The 16,085-nt window shown below is 62.8% G+C and overlaps 1 protein-coding gene across 5 annotated transcripts in view; it reads left to right on the forward strand.

Moving 5' to 3' along the window:
* The first annotated feature begins 617 nt into the window (after positions 1-617).
* MYLK3 (myosin light chain kinase 3) overlaps positions 618-16,085 on the forward strand; it is a 34,623-nt gene continuing 19,155 nt past the window's right edge. Inside the window, exon 1 of one of the 5 annotated variants that reach the window (XM_045819009.1) lies at positions 618-828. In XM_045819009.1, the coding sequence (XP_045674965.1) occupies positions 811-828 (18 nt within the window). In that variant the 5' untranslated portion in view covers positions 618-810. Of the gene's footprint in view, positions 829-5,663; positions 5,819-10,188; positions 10,372-10,897; positions 11,582-16,085 lie in introns of those variants that run through there. The other 4 variants (XM_045819011.1, XM_045819008.1, XM_045819010.1 and 1 more) reach the window with 4 other exon arrangements.

The raw sequence follows: 16,085 nt of genomic DNA on the forward strand, positions 1-16,085 counted from the left end.
AGTGGGGAGAGTGATAGCTCTGCATCTGCTGCCGTGGAAAGTTACCCAGGGCCTGTGGCCAAGTTGAAGTTCACAGAGCAACCTGCGAACAAGTTGATCCTGTCTAGATTCAGAAGGTGGACGGCCCGTTAACCGGATAGACGCCACAGACAAGGGGGTCTGTTAGCCGTCGTCTGCCGGCAGCAGTCTCGGGTGCGCACCCCATTATTGACGGCATTCACTTCCCGGGAGTGGGCGGGCGCGTGAGGGGGGTCCTCCCCGCGGCTGGACTGGCGCGGGCCGGGGAGTTGGCCCTGGAGCTGCTCCCGTTTGTTCGTTTGCCCGGCCCCCAGAGACGTCACTGCCTGCTGCGTGGGTCGCTCTGGGCTAGTGATGGAGGCGTTAGCAGCTTGGCCTGGAGTGGCTCTTGGCGGCCCGGGCCAGCTGACACACGCTACTTAGGGTTTCCAAGCAGCCAAGTTGTCCCCACTCACGCAGGGCTGATGCACTTGTGGCTAAATGCGGTGTAGCCAGGGCCCCGGGCCAGCTTTGGGGCAGGAAATAGAATGCCACCTCCATCACCAGGGAGACAATGGTCTGCATGCAGGGTTTAAAACCACGGCCAGCAGAAAGCTCAGAGGGACGGACCGGGGAGAAAGGAAGGGAGAGCAGAGGCGGCCCGCGTGGGTTTTTGTCGTGGCCTGTAACCACGGGCAAGCCGCTGAGCCGCCCGCCCCCACTCTAAGTTGCTCCGTGTATGAGATGGAGGTCACGGTATTCACACCTCTCGCTGGGGGTTTGTGAAGCGGCGCCCGGCAGACCCTGGGACCCATGGATGGAAGGTGGTATGTAAGTGCGCAGGACCCACGCCTGAGAGTGTGTGTGTGTGTGTGTGTGTGTGCGCGCGCGCGCAGCAGGTGCACGAGCGGCGCGCAGCCCCTCGGCGTGGTTCCTAGGGTCTGGCCAAAACCCAGCACCAGTGACCGTGCACGCTCTCCGGTGCCTGGGTTTTGCCTTTGGCTTTGTGTGGGTCTGGGGGTCGCATGTGCTGTGTGGTCCTCGGCGCTGGGCTCAGGCCCCCTGCTGCGGCCAGTAAGGCAGGCGCTCGAGTCGTGGGAGAAGGCCGAAGTCGGGGGTCTTTCCGAACGCTCGCCGACTCTGCTCTGAAAGCTCCCCACTGATTCCTCCGCGCAAGCGCAGTCTATGAGTTGCGTGTGGAATCCAGCAGATTCGTTTTCAAGGTGGAGGGGGGCAAAATCTATTTTAAAAATAAAGTCCAAAGAGGGGAATCGTTCTCCCCGCTGGGGTTTGCTGTTTCTCTGGAACCCTGAGTGTGCACCTGTGTTCTGTTCCTTTAGCACGGGTGTCAGACTCATTGTCACCGGGGCCACATCAGCCTCGAGGTGGCCTTCAGAGGGCCGAATGTCATTTCAGGACTGTGTACAAATGTAACTACTCCTTAACAGCTAAGCGAGAGTTCGGCGCTGCCACTGGGTAAAAACAAGGTGCCAGGCCGGATAAAACAAGGTGGAGGGCCGGGTTGGGCCCACGGGCCTTGGGTTTGCCACCTGCGCTTTAAGGCTAAGCAAGCAGTTGCCCTCGGCCTCCCCAGGAGGTGGTTAAGGGGTGGTGTCTGTCCCCTGGGGTCCTGAAGGGGCCTGGCCTCTCTCAGGTACATGTTGTCTGTCTGGAATGATGCCTGTACGTCTGGGGGATAGGTGGCTGTTACAGGAAAACAAGTGTGTAATAACACAAATAATACACACTTAAAAAAATTAGAGTGGTTATGTAAACGAATCGTAGGAAGTAAAGCTCGCCTGCAGTTCTCTGGTGCAGAACTGGCCGTCCTGGCACCTGTGCATATTTCATGTATGCGGAATGGGGTTCTGGGGTGTGTGCTCCATGTTTTGCCACCTGTTTTGGGGGTGAGGTCTGCATGGAGGGGTCTGGGAAGAACGTCACACATCCCTGGGGTCTCGGGCCTGCTGGCTGATGTTGGGGTGGGGGTCCTGCTTCTGCCGCAGGCACGTGCGGGGGCGGGGCGGGGCGGGGGCCTCCGACTGCAGCCAGCACTTGCCCGGGACCTTTCCCGGGAGCTGCTCTCTCAGATGTCCCCGCTTCCTTAGTGCTCCGTGTTTTGGCAACAGCGTACACCCTAGAGCCGGTAAACACTCGCTGGTTTTAGCTTCTGTGTGGAGGACGACCCGAGACACCCAGTGCTTTTGCGCCCCGCCGTCAGGTCCGCCACCTCCTTTTCTGGTGCCCACGGGACCCGGCTGCGCACAGCCTAGATGCGGTGCCGTGCGCAAGCCTCAGGGCCGTTGACCTGCACCCAGCGGGCCTGTGGGCGCCTCCCGGAGCACGGGGCACCGCTGGCACCCCGGCGGGGGCTCCAGGTCCCCTCCCGGTCAGCGCCCGTACCCCGGGCAGCCGTTTCATGTGTTCTGACATGTTGATTTCACCGTGCTGCTTCCCACCTGAAGAAGGCGCCCGGGTGGGTGGCTACCCCGTGGCCCGCCGCTTTGGGTCTGCAGGTCTCTGCCTGAACTGGGCCCACTCTGCAGGGTCCTGCCCGCTGGGCCAGCTGGGCCTCCGTGGGCCCGAGGCCCGTCCCCTTGTGGAGCCTCGTTCGCTGGGTCCTGCTGGGACTGCCCTTGCCTCGGCCTCCCCGGCCCCACCCGTCCTTCCCGGCTCCGCGCGAGTCCTGTTTCCTGCGGGACGCCCTCCCTCTGGGCCAGGAGAGTTTCTATTTGTTTGCCTCCCTCCGCACCCTGCATTGGTGGACACCCTGCCACTGAGTTTCTGCGAAGCCCCGGGGAGACGGACACCCACCCGTGACGCTGCCCCTGCCCCTGCCCCTGGGTCCCGGTGACCACTCCGTCCCGTGGCAGACGGTTTCGCAAACCCTCTCCTCCCTTCTCCCCCGCTCTTGCACCTCACGGGGCTGCCCTAGGTCCGCCCCGCCCCAACCCAGACCCTCCCCGAGTCTCCATCTCCCCGCTCTTTCCCACTCGGGGCTGTGCACTGCCCAGCCTCTCCCCAGACCTCAGGTCCCACCAGCCCGTTCATCAGACTTGGCGCACAAACTCCTGAGTCAGGCTTCCAGAGGGTAGGGTTAGACCAAGGGGCAGAAACTGGAGCTGATGAAGATGGGGTTCTTTTTATTATCAGACGGGGTAGGGCTGGAAACACTGGCGTGTGGCCCCGTGTTGCCCCATGCCACCCACGTCCCCTGTGCCTGGCAGCTGGTGATGACCCCACGTTCCCTCTTTCCCGGTGTGTTCGGGCCTCTGCTGCCCAGCCTGCCCGTTCCCACGGCCCAGGTAGAGGGCTGAGCTCCCCGGAGTTGGCGCCGTTAAGGGTTAAGTCGGACTTAGAGAGCTAAAGTGCTTCCCACGGGGTCTGCACAGTCAGGCTCAGAAGAAGAGCTAACCCTGGAAGCCTGCAGCCCCCGTCTCCCCCTCAGGTTCCTGTGGGGCCGGGCCAGGCGACTTGGGGTCCTAGTGTGAGGTGTGGGGGAGGGGAGGGGTCCAGAGACCCTGCCAGCTGTCGTGGATGCAGGCCCTGCCGCTCTGCCCGGCTCGCCGTGGGCCCCGGCCTCTGCAGCAGGCAGGGCCCGGCACCCGGCCACCGCGGGTGGGCGTGAACGTGAGCCCGTGTCCACGCGCTCTGCTCTGCGGGGAGCACCTCACCCGTGTGCGCTGGCAGGAGGGTGGGCGTGAACCTCGTTGACCTTGTTTCAACCTGCAAATGGGATTGTATTTCTGAGTTGGTGTTTGGCAAATGCAGCCCCCAGACGCAGCCAGGTTCTGACAGGTTTTTTTTTTTTTAGAGAGGGGGAAGGGAGGGAGAAAGGGAGGGAGAGAAACACCCATGTGTGGTCGTCTCTCGTGGGCCCCCGACTGGGGACCCGGCCCGCAACCCAGGCCTGTGCCCTGACTGGGAGTAGAACCGGCGACCCTTTGCTCAGCAGGCCCGGCGCTCAGCCCACACCAGCCAGGGCCAGAGAGATGTTCTTAATGATAAGCCTGTGAGTGGCGAGCAGACGCTGGGGTCTGGCCGCCGGCATTTATATGGAGCGACATCACCACTTCGAGCCTCAGTTTACGCGTCTGGGAAAGGGGGACAGTAGTCCTTCCCCTTGAGATTGTTCTGAGGGGCAGAGGTAATTTACGTAAAGATGTAGCATGACGCTGGACACACAGACGTGCTCACTGAATATTAGCGCTTTCACTATTTCCCCAGAAGGCTCACTCAGCGAGTGAGTGGGTGGTCGTACGAATGGGTGGATGCGTGAAGGGCTGCCAGCCTGGGTTTGGTTCCTGGGGGTGCTCTTTTGGTTCTCGGGCATTTCCAGGCTGATGGCGTCTGACCTGAGTGCGTGGGAGTGGAGTGGGGGGAATAAAACATTGCCCCCAGGGGCAGGAACGTGGACCTCACAAGAGAGTGAGATTTTGGGAGCCAGCCCACCAGCCGCGTGAGGGTGCAGGGCGCTTCCCCACGCCGGGCCAGACCCCCCTCGGCCAGGCCCCCTCGGCTGAGCTCCACTCTCTGCAGAGGCCGCCGGCCTTGGTTTTATTCCTAAGCATCGCTCTTGGATTCCTTCTGGTAGGACTGGGGCTGCTGTTTCATCATCTTTCTGGGTTGTCCGTGTTTTTCCATGGAAGAGTAAGTAACCAGTCTTGTTTCCGGGGGTCCCTGCCCCCGGGCCCCTCCTCAGACAGCTGGCAGAGCCGCGCCCACGGGGTGCTCACCTGCGCGCACACATGCCCCTGTGTCCGGCCCGCAGAGCAGGCTGGGGCGTTCCCCGGCCGCACTCAGGCCGACCGTTTGCTCTCTGGTCCTGTCTGCAGCTGAAGTGCTTGCACAGCCGAGTGCGGTCACTCAGAAAACGAGCTCATGGGGGAAAAGTCTGCAGCTCCTCTGCTTCCCGTCGGCCGGGCAGGGCGGTTTGGGGTCCCCGAGGGAGGCGTGTGCATGTGTGTGCATGTGTGTACGTGTGTGTATGTGTGTGTGCGCGCACACCAGTGTGTCCAGAGGGCCCGGCCTCCCCCGGGCGCTCTGGGGAGATCTGGCCAGGGAGCCTCCCCGAGGGCAGGTGCCGAGTCGGACCTGGCATCTCACTCCGCCCCTAGCTGCCGCACGTCCCCCTCTTTCTGGGGGTGCCGTATGCCTTCGCCACCTCCCGAGTAGTTTTCTTTGAAGTGGCAGTAGCCGGGCCCTCCCAGCCTGGAGGTAAATCACCGGGCTCCCAGCTCGGGTGCCGGCAGCCCCGGTGAGGTGACCCTGGGCCGCTAGCCCCCCCTGCTGCTGTGGGCCAGGCCTCCCTCTATGCCCAGGGCGCCCGGGCAGGGGCTTCCGCCTGTCTCCTGGGCCCCCGCAGCAGGCCTCTGGGGTCTGAGCTCAGGTCAGCCGGGCCCACAGGCTCCCTCCCTTCCCCTCCGCCCAGTTCAGACCCCACCATGTTTGCTTCCCAATTGGACACTTGGCTAAGTGATGCAGGAAGTGGGCCCCTGGGAGCAGATACGGCCCAGCAGAGCAGATAAGCAGGCGAAGCCTCGCTGTGGCTCGGGGCCTGGGACGGGTCAGAGATAAGCAGGATGCCGAGCTTATCGGGGCTCTCGCACCCCAGAGAGGCCGTCCCAGCCGGCCCACCTCATTCCCAGGCTCGGGCGGCCAGGCATCTGCAGGTGGGGTAAACACGGCGTTGGCAGAGGCGCCGCGCGGCAGCGGCGGCGGTAGCAGCAGCAGGATGCGGACTCCGGGCCCCTCCCCGGCGCTGCGCAGCCCCAGCGCGGGGGGCCAGCAGCGGGCATCAGGTTACACCCAGATATTTGCGGTAAGGGCAGCTTCTGGTCTGCGGTCTGCTTTGAAGTGGGAGCCCGAGGAGCAATTGTCGGGGTCACAGGACAGAGAGAGCCTGGGTGACCGTCGGTCGGTCTCGGTCGCAACCTAGACCTGGGCCCTCTGGGACCAGGGACTCAGCAGGAAGCTTCGGTTGCCGGGCCCAGCCTGGGGTGGGCCGCTGGGGTCCTTCCCAGCGCACGCGGGGTGTCGTGGGCGGACGGGCCGGGTGGGGCCGGCCCCAGGGCTGTTTTGTCCTGGCCCCTGCGAGGCTTGCCGGGGTTCTGGTTCATCGCTTGGCTTCCTTTCCCGAGTTAGCTCCGCTTGGTGGAGGACGCGCTTGCACACTCGGGTAACACTGCCTGCAGGGACGCTGAGTGAGGCCCGGGGAGGGGGCCCCCTTCCTCCTGGCCCCACCTGCACTGAGGTGACTGAGCACATGCTGTCCTGGTGGCTGACCCTCAGGGATGGAGAGGGGTGGGTGCGGGGGCAGGGGGGTCAGTTCTGATCTCAGCTGTGTTCACGTGTAGCCTGGGCTGGGCGCTGGGCCGGGCGCTGCACTTTGTGAGGACACAGGCAGCCCTGGGCCGCTGAGCCGGCTGTGCAGGTGAGGAGGGCTGTCTGTGCGCGGAGAGGCGAAGTCAGTGCCAGGTGTGCCGCTGGCCCGCAAGTCCGCCTTTGCCCCGGACACGTGGCCTGCACCTCTCAAACAATTGTCCCGGTGGTTGATTTCGTTAGAACGAGCCCCTTCCCTGCCCCGTGTTGTATGGGCCTCCCTCGATGCTGTGCCCTCGAGCTCCCGTCCTCGCCCCAGCGGCAGACGCTCCCTGGAGTCCTCCCGCTGCTCCTCCCAGCCTTTGCCTCCGACCTCCTCCTCCTCGGTGTTGCACGCTGCCTGCCGACTTCCCGCTCAGAGACACGGAGACTTAACTCTCGAGGCCCCCAAGGCCCCTCCCCCATCCGCACAGTCCAGGAGTCGCGTTCTAACTTCATGGTCACCCCCCGGCGGCACGGTCTAACCAACGTGGAGACGGTGCTCACGGTGAAGTCCACGCGCACTCCAGTTTCACCCTTCCTCGGGAGAGCTCGGGTTGTCTAGGGGCCTCGTTCCTTTTGTCCCCCTTTGCCCTGGAAGCCAGCATCGTACCGGCGGCTAAGTCGGAGCACTTCCTGGGTGCCAGGCACGGTTCCAGGTGCCTCGTAAACCTTCTCGTGGAGCCGGCGACATCGCCGCGGAGCGTGCGCGTCGTTCTTCTCGTGTTACAGCCGGGAAGCGCAGGCGCGGAGGCCAGGTCCGCTGGCCCACCAGTCTGCCCCCCAAAACTGGCAGGCGCAGGAGTGGCACCCAGACAGTCTGACACTGGGCCGCACGCCCTGCACATGTGGCTGCGTGTCTCTGTGCTACACTGTATGCTGTTTTCTCGCCCCGAAGTCCTCCCTCGGGGGGGGGGGGCAGGGGGGTCTCCGTCCTCCCGCCTGAACTCCGGACCTAGGTCAGGGCTGGGGGTTCTTGGAGCTGAGTCCCTTATTCGTTCAGTCCCTCATTCTGCTGGGGTACAGCCTCCAAACAGCCTCCTTAGATAGGATACCTACATTTTTTTACATCTCAAGTCTTCTTTTTTTTTTTTTTAGATTTTATTTATTTATATTTAGAGAGGGAAAGGAGGGAGAGGGAGAGAGAAACATCAATGCGTGGTTGCTGAGGGTCATGGCCTGCAACCCAGGCATGTACCCTGGCTGGGAATCGAACCTGCGACGCTTTGGTTCGCAGCCCGCGCTCAATCCACTGAGCTATGCCAGCCAGGGCTACATCTCCTCAAGTCTTAAAGCTGTTCACGCTGACCTCCGACAGGGGCAGTGTCTTAAAAAATCCAAGGGTGCGTGCTTTTTGTTCGAACGCTTTGCATCTAACCTGCCTTCCAGCACCCAGCTGCTTTTCGGATGCGAAGTCTGAGGTGGTGCTGACTTCAGTGCCTGGACATATGGCTTTTTTTCTCTTAAATTTTCGGGAGACTCGACTTTTTATCCCTGTGTCCCAGAACTGCGTGAAGACAGTAGTGTTTCTTAGGTAAGCTCCCTCTCTCCTCCATTCCTGCTCCCGCAGGCCCCCGAGTCAGGCGCGGGCCTGCCGGTGCCCCTGTCCGGCTTCTCCCCAGTGTGCGGTCTCCACCCTTCAGGTCTCTGGTCCGGGACAGTAACTGTTTTCTAGCCCCTGCGTCTTAAACCTGAACAGCCATGTCTTCGATCTCCAAGGCCTGTCCTTTCCTCCATGCTTCGTGCTTCTCTGTGGCTGAGAGCCTGTTCAAGACTTTCCTCTGCTTCCTCCACCGAGGATGTGTCTGCCTGTTTGCTCTGGGCCCCCCTTTTCATCTGGGGGGCTTGCTGGAAAACCTGGTGACCCTTTCCTACCTGCGCGTGTCCCAGAAGGAGGCCCAAAGAAGTGGGTGGGTGGGTGAGGCTTGGCTGCTCGGCCCTGTTGAGGGTGATCAGACGGGCCCCCAAAGCCAGCGCGTGGCACTGTTGCAGCGTGGACCCCTGAGTCTCTCCAGGAATCGCCCTCTGACCTCCAGGGAGTGTGGGGGCTCTCCTCGCCACGCCCATCGAAGGAGGGGGGCCACGGCTTTGGGATGCACCCCTTCGCTTTGCCTTTCTGCGCCCCTCTTACCCCACCTGGGGTCGCAGGGAAAGCTGGCTGCCACGGGCCGGCCGGCCGGCGAGGGGCCCTGAGGTTCGGCGTGTGCCCATCGCAGCCCGCAGCACACGGGCCGGCCTGTGTGTTCTGGAGGGGGTCGGTGCCCTGTCCCCACCCAGGGAGGGTGAGGCCTCACTGCATGTGCTGCCCGGGCCCACCCAGCCCAGCAGCCTCGTCTCGGGTCCATGTTCTCTTGACTCGGGGGATTGTGCGGCTCCCCGATTCTCTGCGCAGGCACCGTTGCCCACAACAAGCAGCCCGTGGCTCCCACTGGGCCGCGTGTCAGGCAGTGGGGGAGCCACGCCGAGGCCCACCGTGTGCTCGCAGACACAGGCCCCCCACGGGCCCGGGAGGGACAGCAGTTCCGGCAGGGCCTCCTGGAGGTCTGCGAGACTGTGGGCTCCGGGGGAGTTCGAGCCGACTCTCGGGGGTTGCCCTGGTTCCCTGCCCCGTGCGTCCCGTGGTCCTGGGAAACCCCAGGTGCTGTCTCCTCCTGCTGGCGTCCTGGTGGCCGGCTCAGCCCCCACTTCCCGCTGGTGTGCCTGGGGGTGGGGGCAAGCCTGGGAGGCACTGCTGGCCTCAGGGAGCCTGCAGGGGCTTCTGGAACAGTGGCCAGCGGAGCAGCCGCCCCTCAGGGAGACCAGGGCAAATCCTTTTGCGTTTAAATAATGAGCCTTTGATATGGATACGCGTCTGGGACGCATGCTTCTTTTGGGTTCGTCTGGACTTGGTAGACATGGTTCCAGGCTTTCTGAACCCGGGGCTGGCCCGGACACCCGTGGCCCTGCACAGCTCTGAAGCGGCGGTTGTGATGGGGTCGTCGGTGGGGCGCACTGGTGGGGACTGTCCTTGGGGCCTGGGTCTGCCGCTGTGGACGGGTGGGGACTCCCTTACACAAACATCACCGGCACCTACTAGGCAGCCCTGCCCAGAGCTGGACTCGGGGCGCCGTAGTTCCCTAGGGGAGTCGCACGGGCAGCGTGGGGGGCACTCCCTGTCAGGACCCGGGCCGGGGGAGGCCCTGCTGGGGGCACAGCGAGTCCCGAGAGCTGCCGGACGGAGCGTGGCAGTCCCCGGTGGCTCTCTGAAGGAGAGTCGCCTTGCGTGTCTGTTGTAAAGCACAGCGAAGCAGCACGGAACACAGAACAGTAGATAGGACCGCACCCTCCCATGGCTCCGGGCGCACCGACAGTACCCGGGGCTGCACCCCCCAGAGGGGGGTCTGGGTTTCCCCGTGGGCTGCTCGGGGCGGCCGTCCCCACCCAGCACAGGGAGTGCGGGCCCAAGGTCCAGCCGTGCCCCCACGGCCCAGTGCTCAGGGGCCCCCAGAGCCTGAAGGAGCAGAGTCACAGCCACGGCAGGCTGGTGTCCGGGGTCAGGTTTCCAGGTCAAAGTGCATTCTCATAGATGCTTTTATTCGGAAGGGGAAGCTTAGACTGACACTCCAGGCCCCGTCCCCGGAGCCTCCTGCCTCGGCCCCAGAGGAGCTGCCCTCAGGAGGCGCGTGTGGGGTGGCCCCGGGCACGGCTGCTCTGGCCTGGCTCCCCGCCGCCCCCCCCCCCGCCCCCGCCCAGGGCCTGCCAGGGAACCAGCAGCGGCTCCCCGGTGGCAGCCTTGGGACTCCGTGGCACCCCCTCGTGCCCAACCTCATGTCCACTCGAGTGTTCTCCAGCTGCACTTCATGACGCTTCCGTCACAGTTCCCATCGTGACGAGGGCCGTGAGGTTAAAGCTCCGTCCCCGGGGCCTGACTGCGTCTCTTCGGTCTGGCCTCTGTCGGGGGAGCAGGGGGTCGCGGGCAGCTGTGCCCTGAGCGGAGTGTGTCCTGCAGGAACGTGACCTATGGGGCAGCACTTGGTGAGCAGCCGAGGCCATTGTTCCTCGCTTTATTTTTAGGCACAAGTGACGGGTGGCGGAGGGCCTGGTGGGGGAGGGGCCTGCAGATCCGCCCCACGGGCAGCCTAACACACTTTTGGGACGGGGGCAGAGCGGGGGGCAGAGCGGGGGGCAGAGCAGGGGCCCCGCCGTCTCGTTTGTAATCTGCAGAAGCACCCCGTGTGGATCAGGGCGGAAAGCCGAGGGCCTCACGTCTGTTTGCGGTCCTGCTTCTCGTGGTGGATTAGCTGTGTGGGTGGCGGCTGTGCCTCGGTCTCCCCGCACCCAGGGTCCCCGGGGCCCCGGCAGTGCCCAACCTTCGGGCTCGTCGCCTGGAGGACCCCCTGCCTCTAGCCTGCAGTTCCAGCCACACAGACTCCCGCCGGCTGCGGGCGGCAGGTTCTTAAAATACCCGCCCGTCAGCACCCTCTCAGAGAGGAATGTGCAGGGCCGCCGTGATGTCAAAGGGGCCCAAGGGTAAGGGCCCGGGCCAGACGCGGCCTGTCACTCACGGCTCGCGGCAGAGTGGCAGATAAGCCAAGGCTCAAAGACACCCAGCTGGTGCCCGGGCTCCGTGGAGATCTCTGGGCGGCCCTGCGGGCCTGGCTGCGAGCTCCTGCGAACAATGAACTTGCAGCCACCGCTGCCCAAGTGAACACGGGGGCGCTGGGCTCTTCCTGCCGCACCCCCTTGTCAAGCCCGCGCCAGCATGTCGGGAGCCCCCGAGGACAGCGTGGGGGCCCTCGGGCTGCCAGGGGTGGGCAAGGACTGCTTGACCACCATGGACACAAAGCTGAACGTGCTCAGCGAGAAGGTTGACAGGCTGCTGCATTTCCAGGCCGACGTCGCGGAGAAGCTGCAGTGCGTGTGCCAAGGCATGGGCCACCTGGAGCAGGGCCTGCACCGGCTGGAGGCCTCCAGGGCCCCGGGCCCGGCCGGGGCCAGCCCCGCCCCCGCCCCGGCAGGGGACGCGCAGGCTGGGTGGCCGGAGGTCCTGGAGCTGGTGCGGGCCCTGCGGCAGGACGGGGCGCAGCACGGCGCCAGGCTCGACGCCCTGTTCAGGGTGGTGGTGGCCGTGGACAGGGCCGTAGCTCTGGTGGGGGCCGTGTTCCAGAACTCCAGGGTGGTGGACTTCATCACGCGGGGGAGCGTGCCTTGGCGGAAAGGAGGCCTGACCGACGGCCCTGCGGAGGTTGGTTCCTGCGCCCGTGCCCCGCGCCCTCCTGCCCGGAGGGGCGGGCAGCCCCCAGGCCGGTGGGGGGGGCCGGCAGGTGGCTCCTCTTAGGAGAGCCAGGGGTTGTCTCACGCCCCCTTCTCGTGCCTCCTGCGTGACCTGGTGATGGGGAAAGGGAGAGGCGGACGGTAAAACTCGGGGGTGGGTTTCCAGACAGGAAGAGGCAGTGCCCGGGGAGGCCTGTGGGGCCCGGGGCAGGTCCCCTCTAGGGCACCTCGGGCTGGGGGACACACAGGCCCCGAGGGAGAGGAGGACGTCGAAGCTTCCTGGCCATCCGGTGACTTCTCTTTGCTCCTTGTGTCCCCTGTGGGGGACGGAGTCAGGGGGAGCGGTCAGTTCCTCCTGACAGGGACCCCGTTCGGAAACCCCGGCCTCTCCCTTCCTGTCCCTAACCTTGTGCCCTGTCCCAGAGTGGGTGGGGTGTGGAGTGACAGCTGCCTGTGAGGACGAGTGTTGACAGTGACCCACAGGGGACACAGGCCAGGCAGGAGCCTGGGGGTGGAGGTGGCATTTGTGGGAGCTGCCCTTCCCGAGGGTTGCAAAACCGAACCCGCTGGCTAGCGGGAGTCTGGCCGGGGTGGGGGTGTTTGTGTGTGTGTGCATGCGAGGTGTGTAGGGGCAACACTCTGTTTGGGAACAGCTAGGGGACAGCCACTTAGCAACACTCACGTGGCTTGGAGCCGCCGTGTCCCATCCGGGCAGTCACCCACCAGCCTCTGGCAACAGATAAGCTGGGGTCTCCGGATCTGGTGCCTTCCTTCCGCACCCCTAGCCTGGCTGGAGCTGCCCCCGCTGACCCCTTCCCCTCCTTGCCCAGTCACTTCCCCCGGCGCCCCCTCCACCCCGCCCCCGGCTTTCTGCCCGTCCCTGTGAGTCCGGACCTGCCCTCTGGCCACTGGTCGCCAGCCTCAGCTGTAAAAGGGACTTCGTCCACCATGTGCCCGGGGTGAGAACCATTCCTGGGGTGTATGTAGAGGGCAGACCCCTCCTGCTCCATCCCCCAGGCCTAGCAGAGGTGCCCGTTTCCTGTGGAACCTTCCAGAAATAGCCTGTTATCTAGAAGCGTGTTGGGATACGCACCGGCCTCTTTGTTTTGTTCAACTCAGTTACCCCTCACATGGGTCTGGCCCGCGCTATCCTCTCGGTCCGTGCACTTGGGGCGTCATTTCACACCGGCACCCAGAGGGCCCCCCCACGCTGTTCGAGAGCGGCCGAGTGCGCCCTCCAGGGGCCGTGTCTCCGGGGGCGGGGGGTCGCCCACCGACGTCCCTGTTGGCTCATCTCGGTTCTCGTGTCTGGCTCCTAGAGAAGGGGTGCGGCGACTGCCCGTCCGGGGTGAGGTTTCCGTCCGACGCCCTCCAGGCAGTGGGTTTGCACCATCGGTAACGGCAGCCCGGCCTTCGGAGACGGTGGTTCTCGTTCAGTGTGCGATTTGTAACACGTGGGAATGCTTTTTCATGCTTCGCCTGTCTGGTGGATGGAAACAGGAATCTTTCTGTGCCCGTGTGCGTGTGTCCAACGTTTCAGCATTAACGCTTCCAAGCATTTATAAAAGCAGCTTAGTAGGGTGACCCCCGCGAGCCCCGAAACCGGAGGCCAGTGTTCCCCACCCATTTTCCTCTTTCCGGGGTGTTGTAGCAAATCTGAAGGATTGGATCACTTTGTCCATAAACATTTCAGCATTGTTATGTAAAAGATAAGGTGTTCTGTTTTTTTTTACCTATTGTCATACCTAAAAAGTAAATGTTAATTAGTATCAGCAAAGTCACTGTTCACATTTTCCTTCCTTATGCTTTTTTTTTAAACTTCTTTACCTTTTTTTAAAAGATTTATTTATTTATTTTTAGAGAGGGAAGGGGGAGAGAGAGAGAGAGAGAGAAACATCCATGTGCAGTTGTTGGGGGCCATGGCCCACAACTCAGGCATGTGCCCCGGCTGGGAATCGAACCTGCGATGCTTTGGTTTGCAGCCCGAGCTCAGTCCACTGAGCTATACCAGCCAAGGCTCTTATGCTCTTTTTAAAAAACTTGTATTGCAATTACAGTGTATATTCAGCATTATTCAATGTGAGTTTCAGATAAACTGCATCACGGTTAGGCCGTCACATGCTTTACAAAAGGTCCCCTGATGAGCCTCCAGGTGCCCCCAGGTGCCGCACACACCACACGACATCACTGACTGCGTCCCCCGTGCTGAGCGACACCCCCGTGACTGTCCGTACCGTGCCTGCTGATTGGTGCTTCTCGGTCCCTCACCTGTGTCACCAGCACCCCCCCCTGCACTCCCCCCGCCCCGTCTTATGCTCTTTTTTCCTTACAGTTTATTCGAGTCCAGCTCCAAATAAGGCAATTGGTTATATGCCTCTTAAAGTTAACATTTTTTCTTTAATCACGGAAAAATTTAAAGACTCTTTCTTGTGGCCCTGGCCAGGTGTCGCAGTTGTCTGGAGCCTCATCCTGAGCACCAAAGGACCGTGGGTTTGATCCCCGGTCAGGGCACAGGCCTGGGTTGCGGGTTCGAGCCTCAGCTGGGGCGCGGGCAGGAGGCAGCGACCAGTGTCTCTCTCTCACACTGACGTTTCTCTCTCTCTCTGAGATCAGTCAAGACGTATTCCTGGGTGATGTGTTTTTACTGATTTTGGAGAGAATCTAAAAAAAAATCCCCAACTTTTCACTATGGAAAATGTCAAACGGAACCAAAAATAGATGATGTGTCTCACTATAGTTTTAGTTTGTATTTCTTTTCCAGACATTGGAGCGTCTTTTGTAGATTTGAAGCCCTTTACACGTCTCCATGCACTGCCCGCCCCAGCTCCCCACTGCCCCAGCTGGGAGGCCTCCGCACCCCTCTGCGCCCTGCAGCCAGGGCTGGTCACACAGGAGGTGCCGGGGGACGGCAGTGAACTGACACACAGCCCCGGCTAGTGAACTCTGTGTGGAAAACCGTGCAGTACGGAGACCTTCTAGAGACAGACCTCTTTGTGCTTCCGAAGGGGGTGGAGGCATAGTGGTTATTTGTGGACTTGAATTTGACCCTGGCACTAGCCGTTAGACCGCACAGTCGTGCCAGGACTCTGCCGAGTCCTCCGCCGGTCCCCTGGAAGGCCCAGTGGCACTCCACGCGGTTGCGAAATGAAGTCGATTATCACCAGGGCCAGGTGGTCTTCGGGAAGGACGGGGTCAGGCCCAGCCAGGGGTGGGCCCGGCCCATGGCCCAGCTGCTCAGAGATGCCGGTCCTCTGGAGTGGAGTTCGGGGCCTCTTCTCCTGGTCTTGGGTGCACCGGGCAAGGTGGGGACCGGAAAGCTGAGCCCTGAAGACAAAACCCATGTGTGTGCGTGCCTGCACCAAAGACAGACAGGGAGAGGGCAGCCTGGGCCCCACAAGGGCTGCCAGAGGACAGCCTGTTCGAGTCCCTCTCTACCGGCGGGGTGACACGGCCGGCAGCCCGCGACAGAGCCGCCAGCCCCCCAGCGACGGGGGTGGCAGGGCCGAGTCTGCAGAGAGAGAGAGAGGCTCAGGGAGGGGCCTCTGCTGAGCAGGGCTCAGGGCACTTGGAGATGATGGTGGTCACCCCGATGGCGGCCGGCAGCGTCTGTCCACTGAGTGCCAGCCCCACACCCCCAGGCACTGGGCGCTGCGTCCCCACATGTTGTGTCGCTACCGTTAAGAAGGCAAAGCTTGGTGTCCGGGGATTTCAGAGACATGAGCAGGTGACAGAATTGAGGGTGCAGGGCAGGCACAGCGGTGGGACCAGCCCATTTCCATGCCAGGGGGCCGTGTGGACGGCTGAGGGCCCGGAGCCCCCTGTTGGGGGGGGGCCCGCGCCTGCTGCTTTGTGCCACGTGGGCCTGGAGGGGTCAGGTTTTCACATTATTGTTCCCCAAGAGACACTGGGACCTTGGACTTTTTCACCAGTCTGGTTTATTGAGGTATAGCTTACATACAGTCAACCTCCCGTACACACATGTAAGCATGCAGTCCGACGGCGTACACGTCCCAGCAGCCACGCCGTAATCCGAGTACAGAGCAGCTCTGTCATGACAGGGGGGCGCCTGGAATTTCCGCTTACACGTCTCCTAGGTTTAAGGTCTGCGCAACAGAACTTTTCCCGCGCTGCGCAAGCCGGGCAAAGCGCGTCTCGGGCCGTGTCTGTCCTCTGGGCTCCCAGGCGGGGCCAGGGCGGGAGGGAGGGGCCCTGTCCCGGCCCAGGGCCGTGTCCACACCGGCTGCTCCACCAGCCAAAGCGCCAGGGGACCCAGAAATATTTACTTACTAAAAAAAAAGTTTCTTTATACAAATTACAGTTGTCCCCATTTTCCTTCCTTTCTCCCTCCCTCCTTCCCTTCTTTCCTTCCTTCCTTTAAAGTGTGTATACTCGGGACGGGGAGAGCCCCCAGCTGCTGGGGGGGTGAGAGCGCGTGCCTGGCTGGCGCGGGCCCAGCCGCGGAGGGCGGGGCTCCC

Source organism: Phyllostomus hastatus, unplaced genomic scaffold (assembly GCF_019186645.2).
Source record: "Phyllostomus hastatus isolate PE091 unplaced genomic scaffold, TTU_PhHast_1.1 phas_scaffold_345, whole genome shotgun sequence".
Classification (NCBI taxonomy): Eukaryota; Metazoa; Chordata; class Mammalia; order Chiroptera; family Phyllostomidae; genus Phyllostomus; species Phyllostomus hastatus.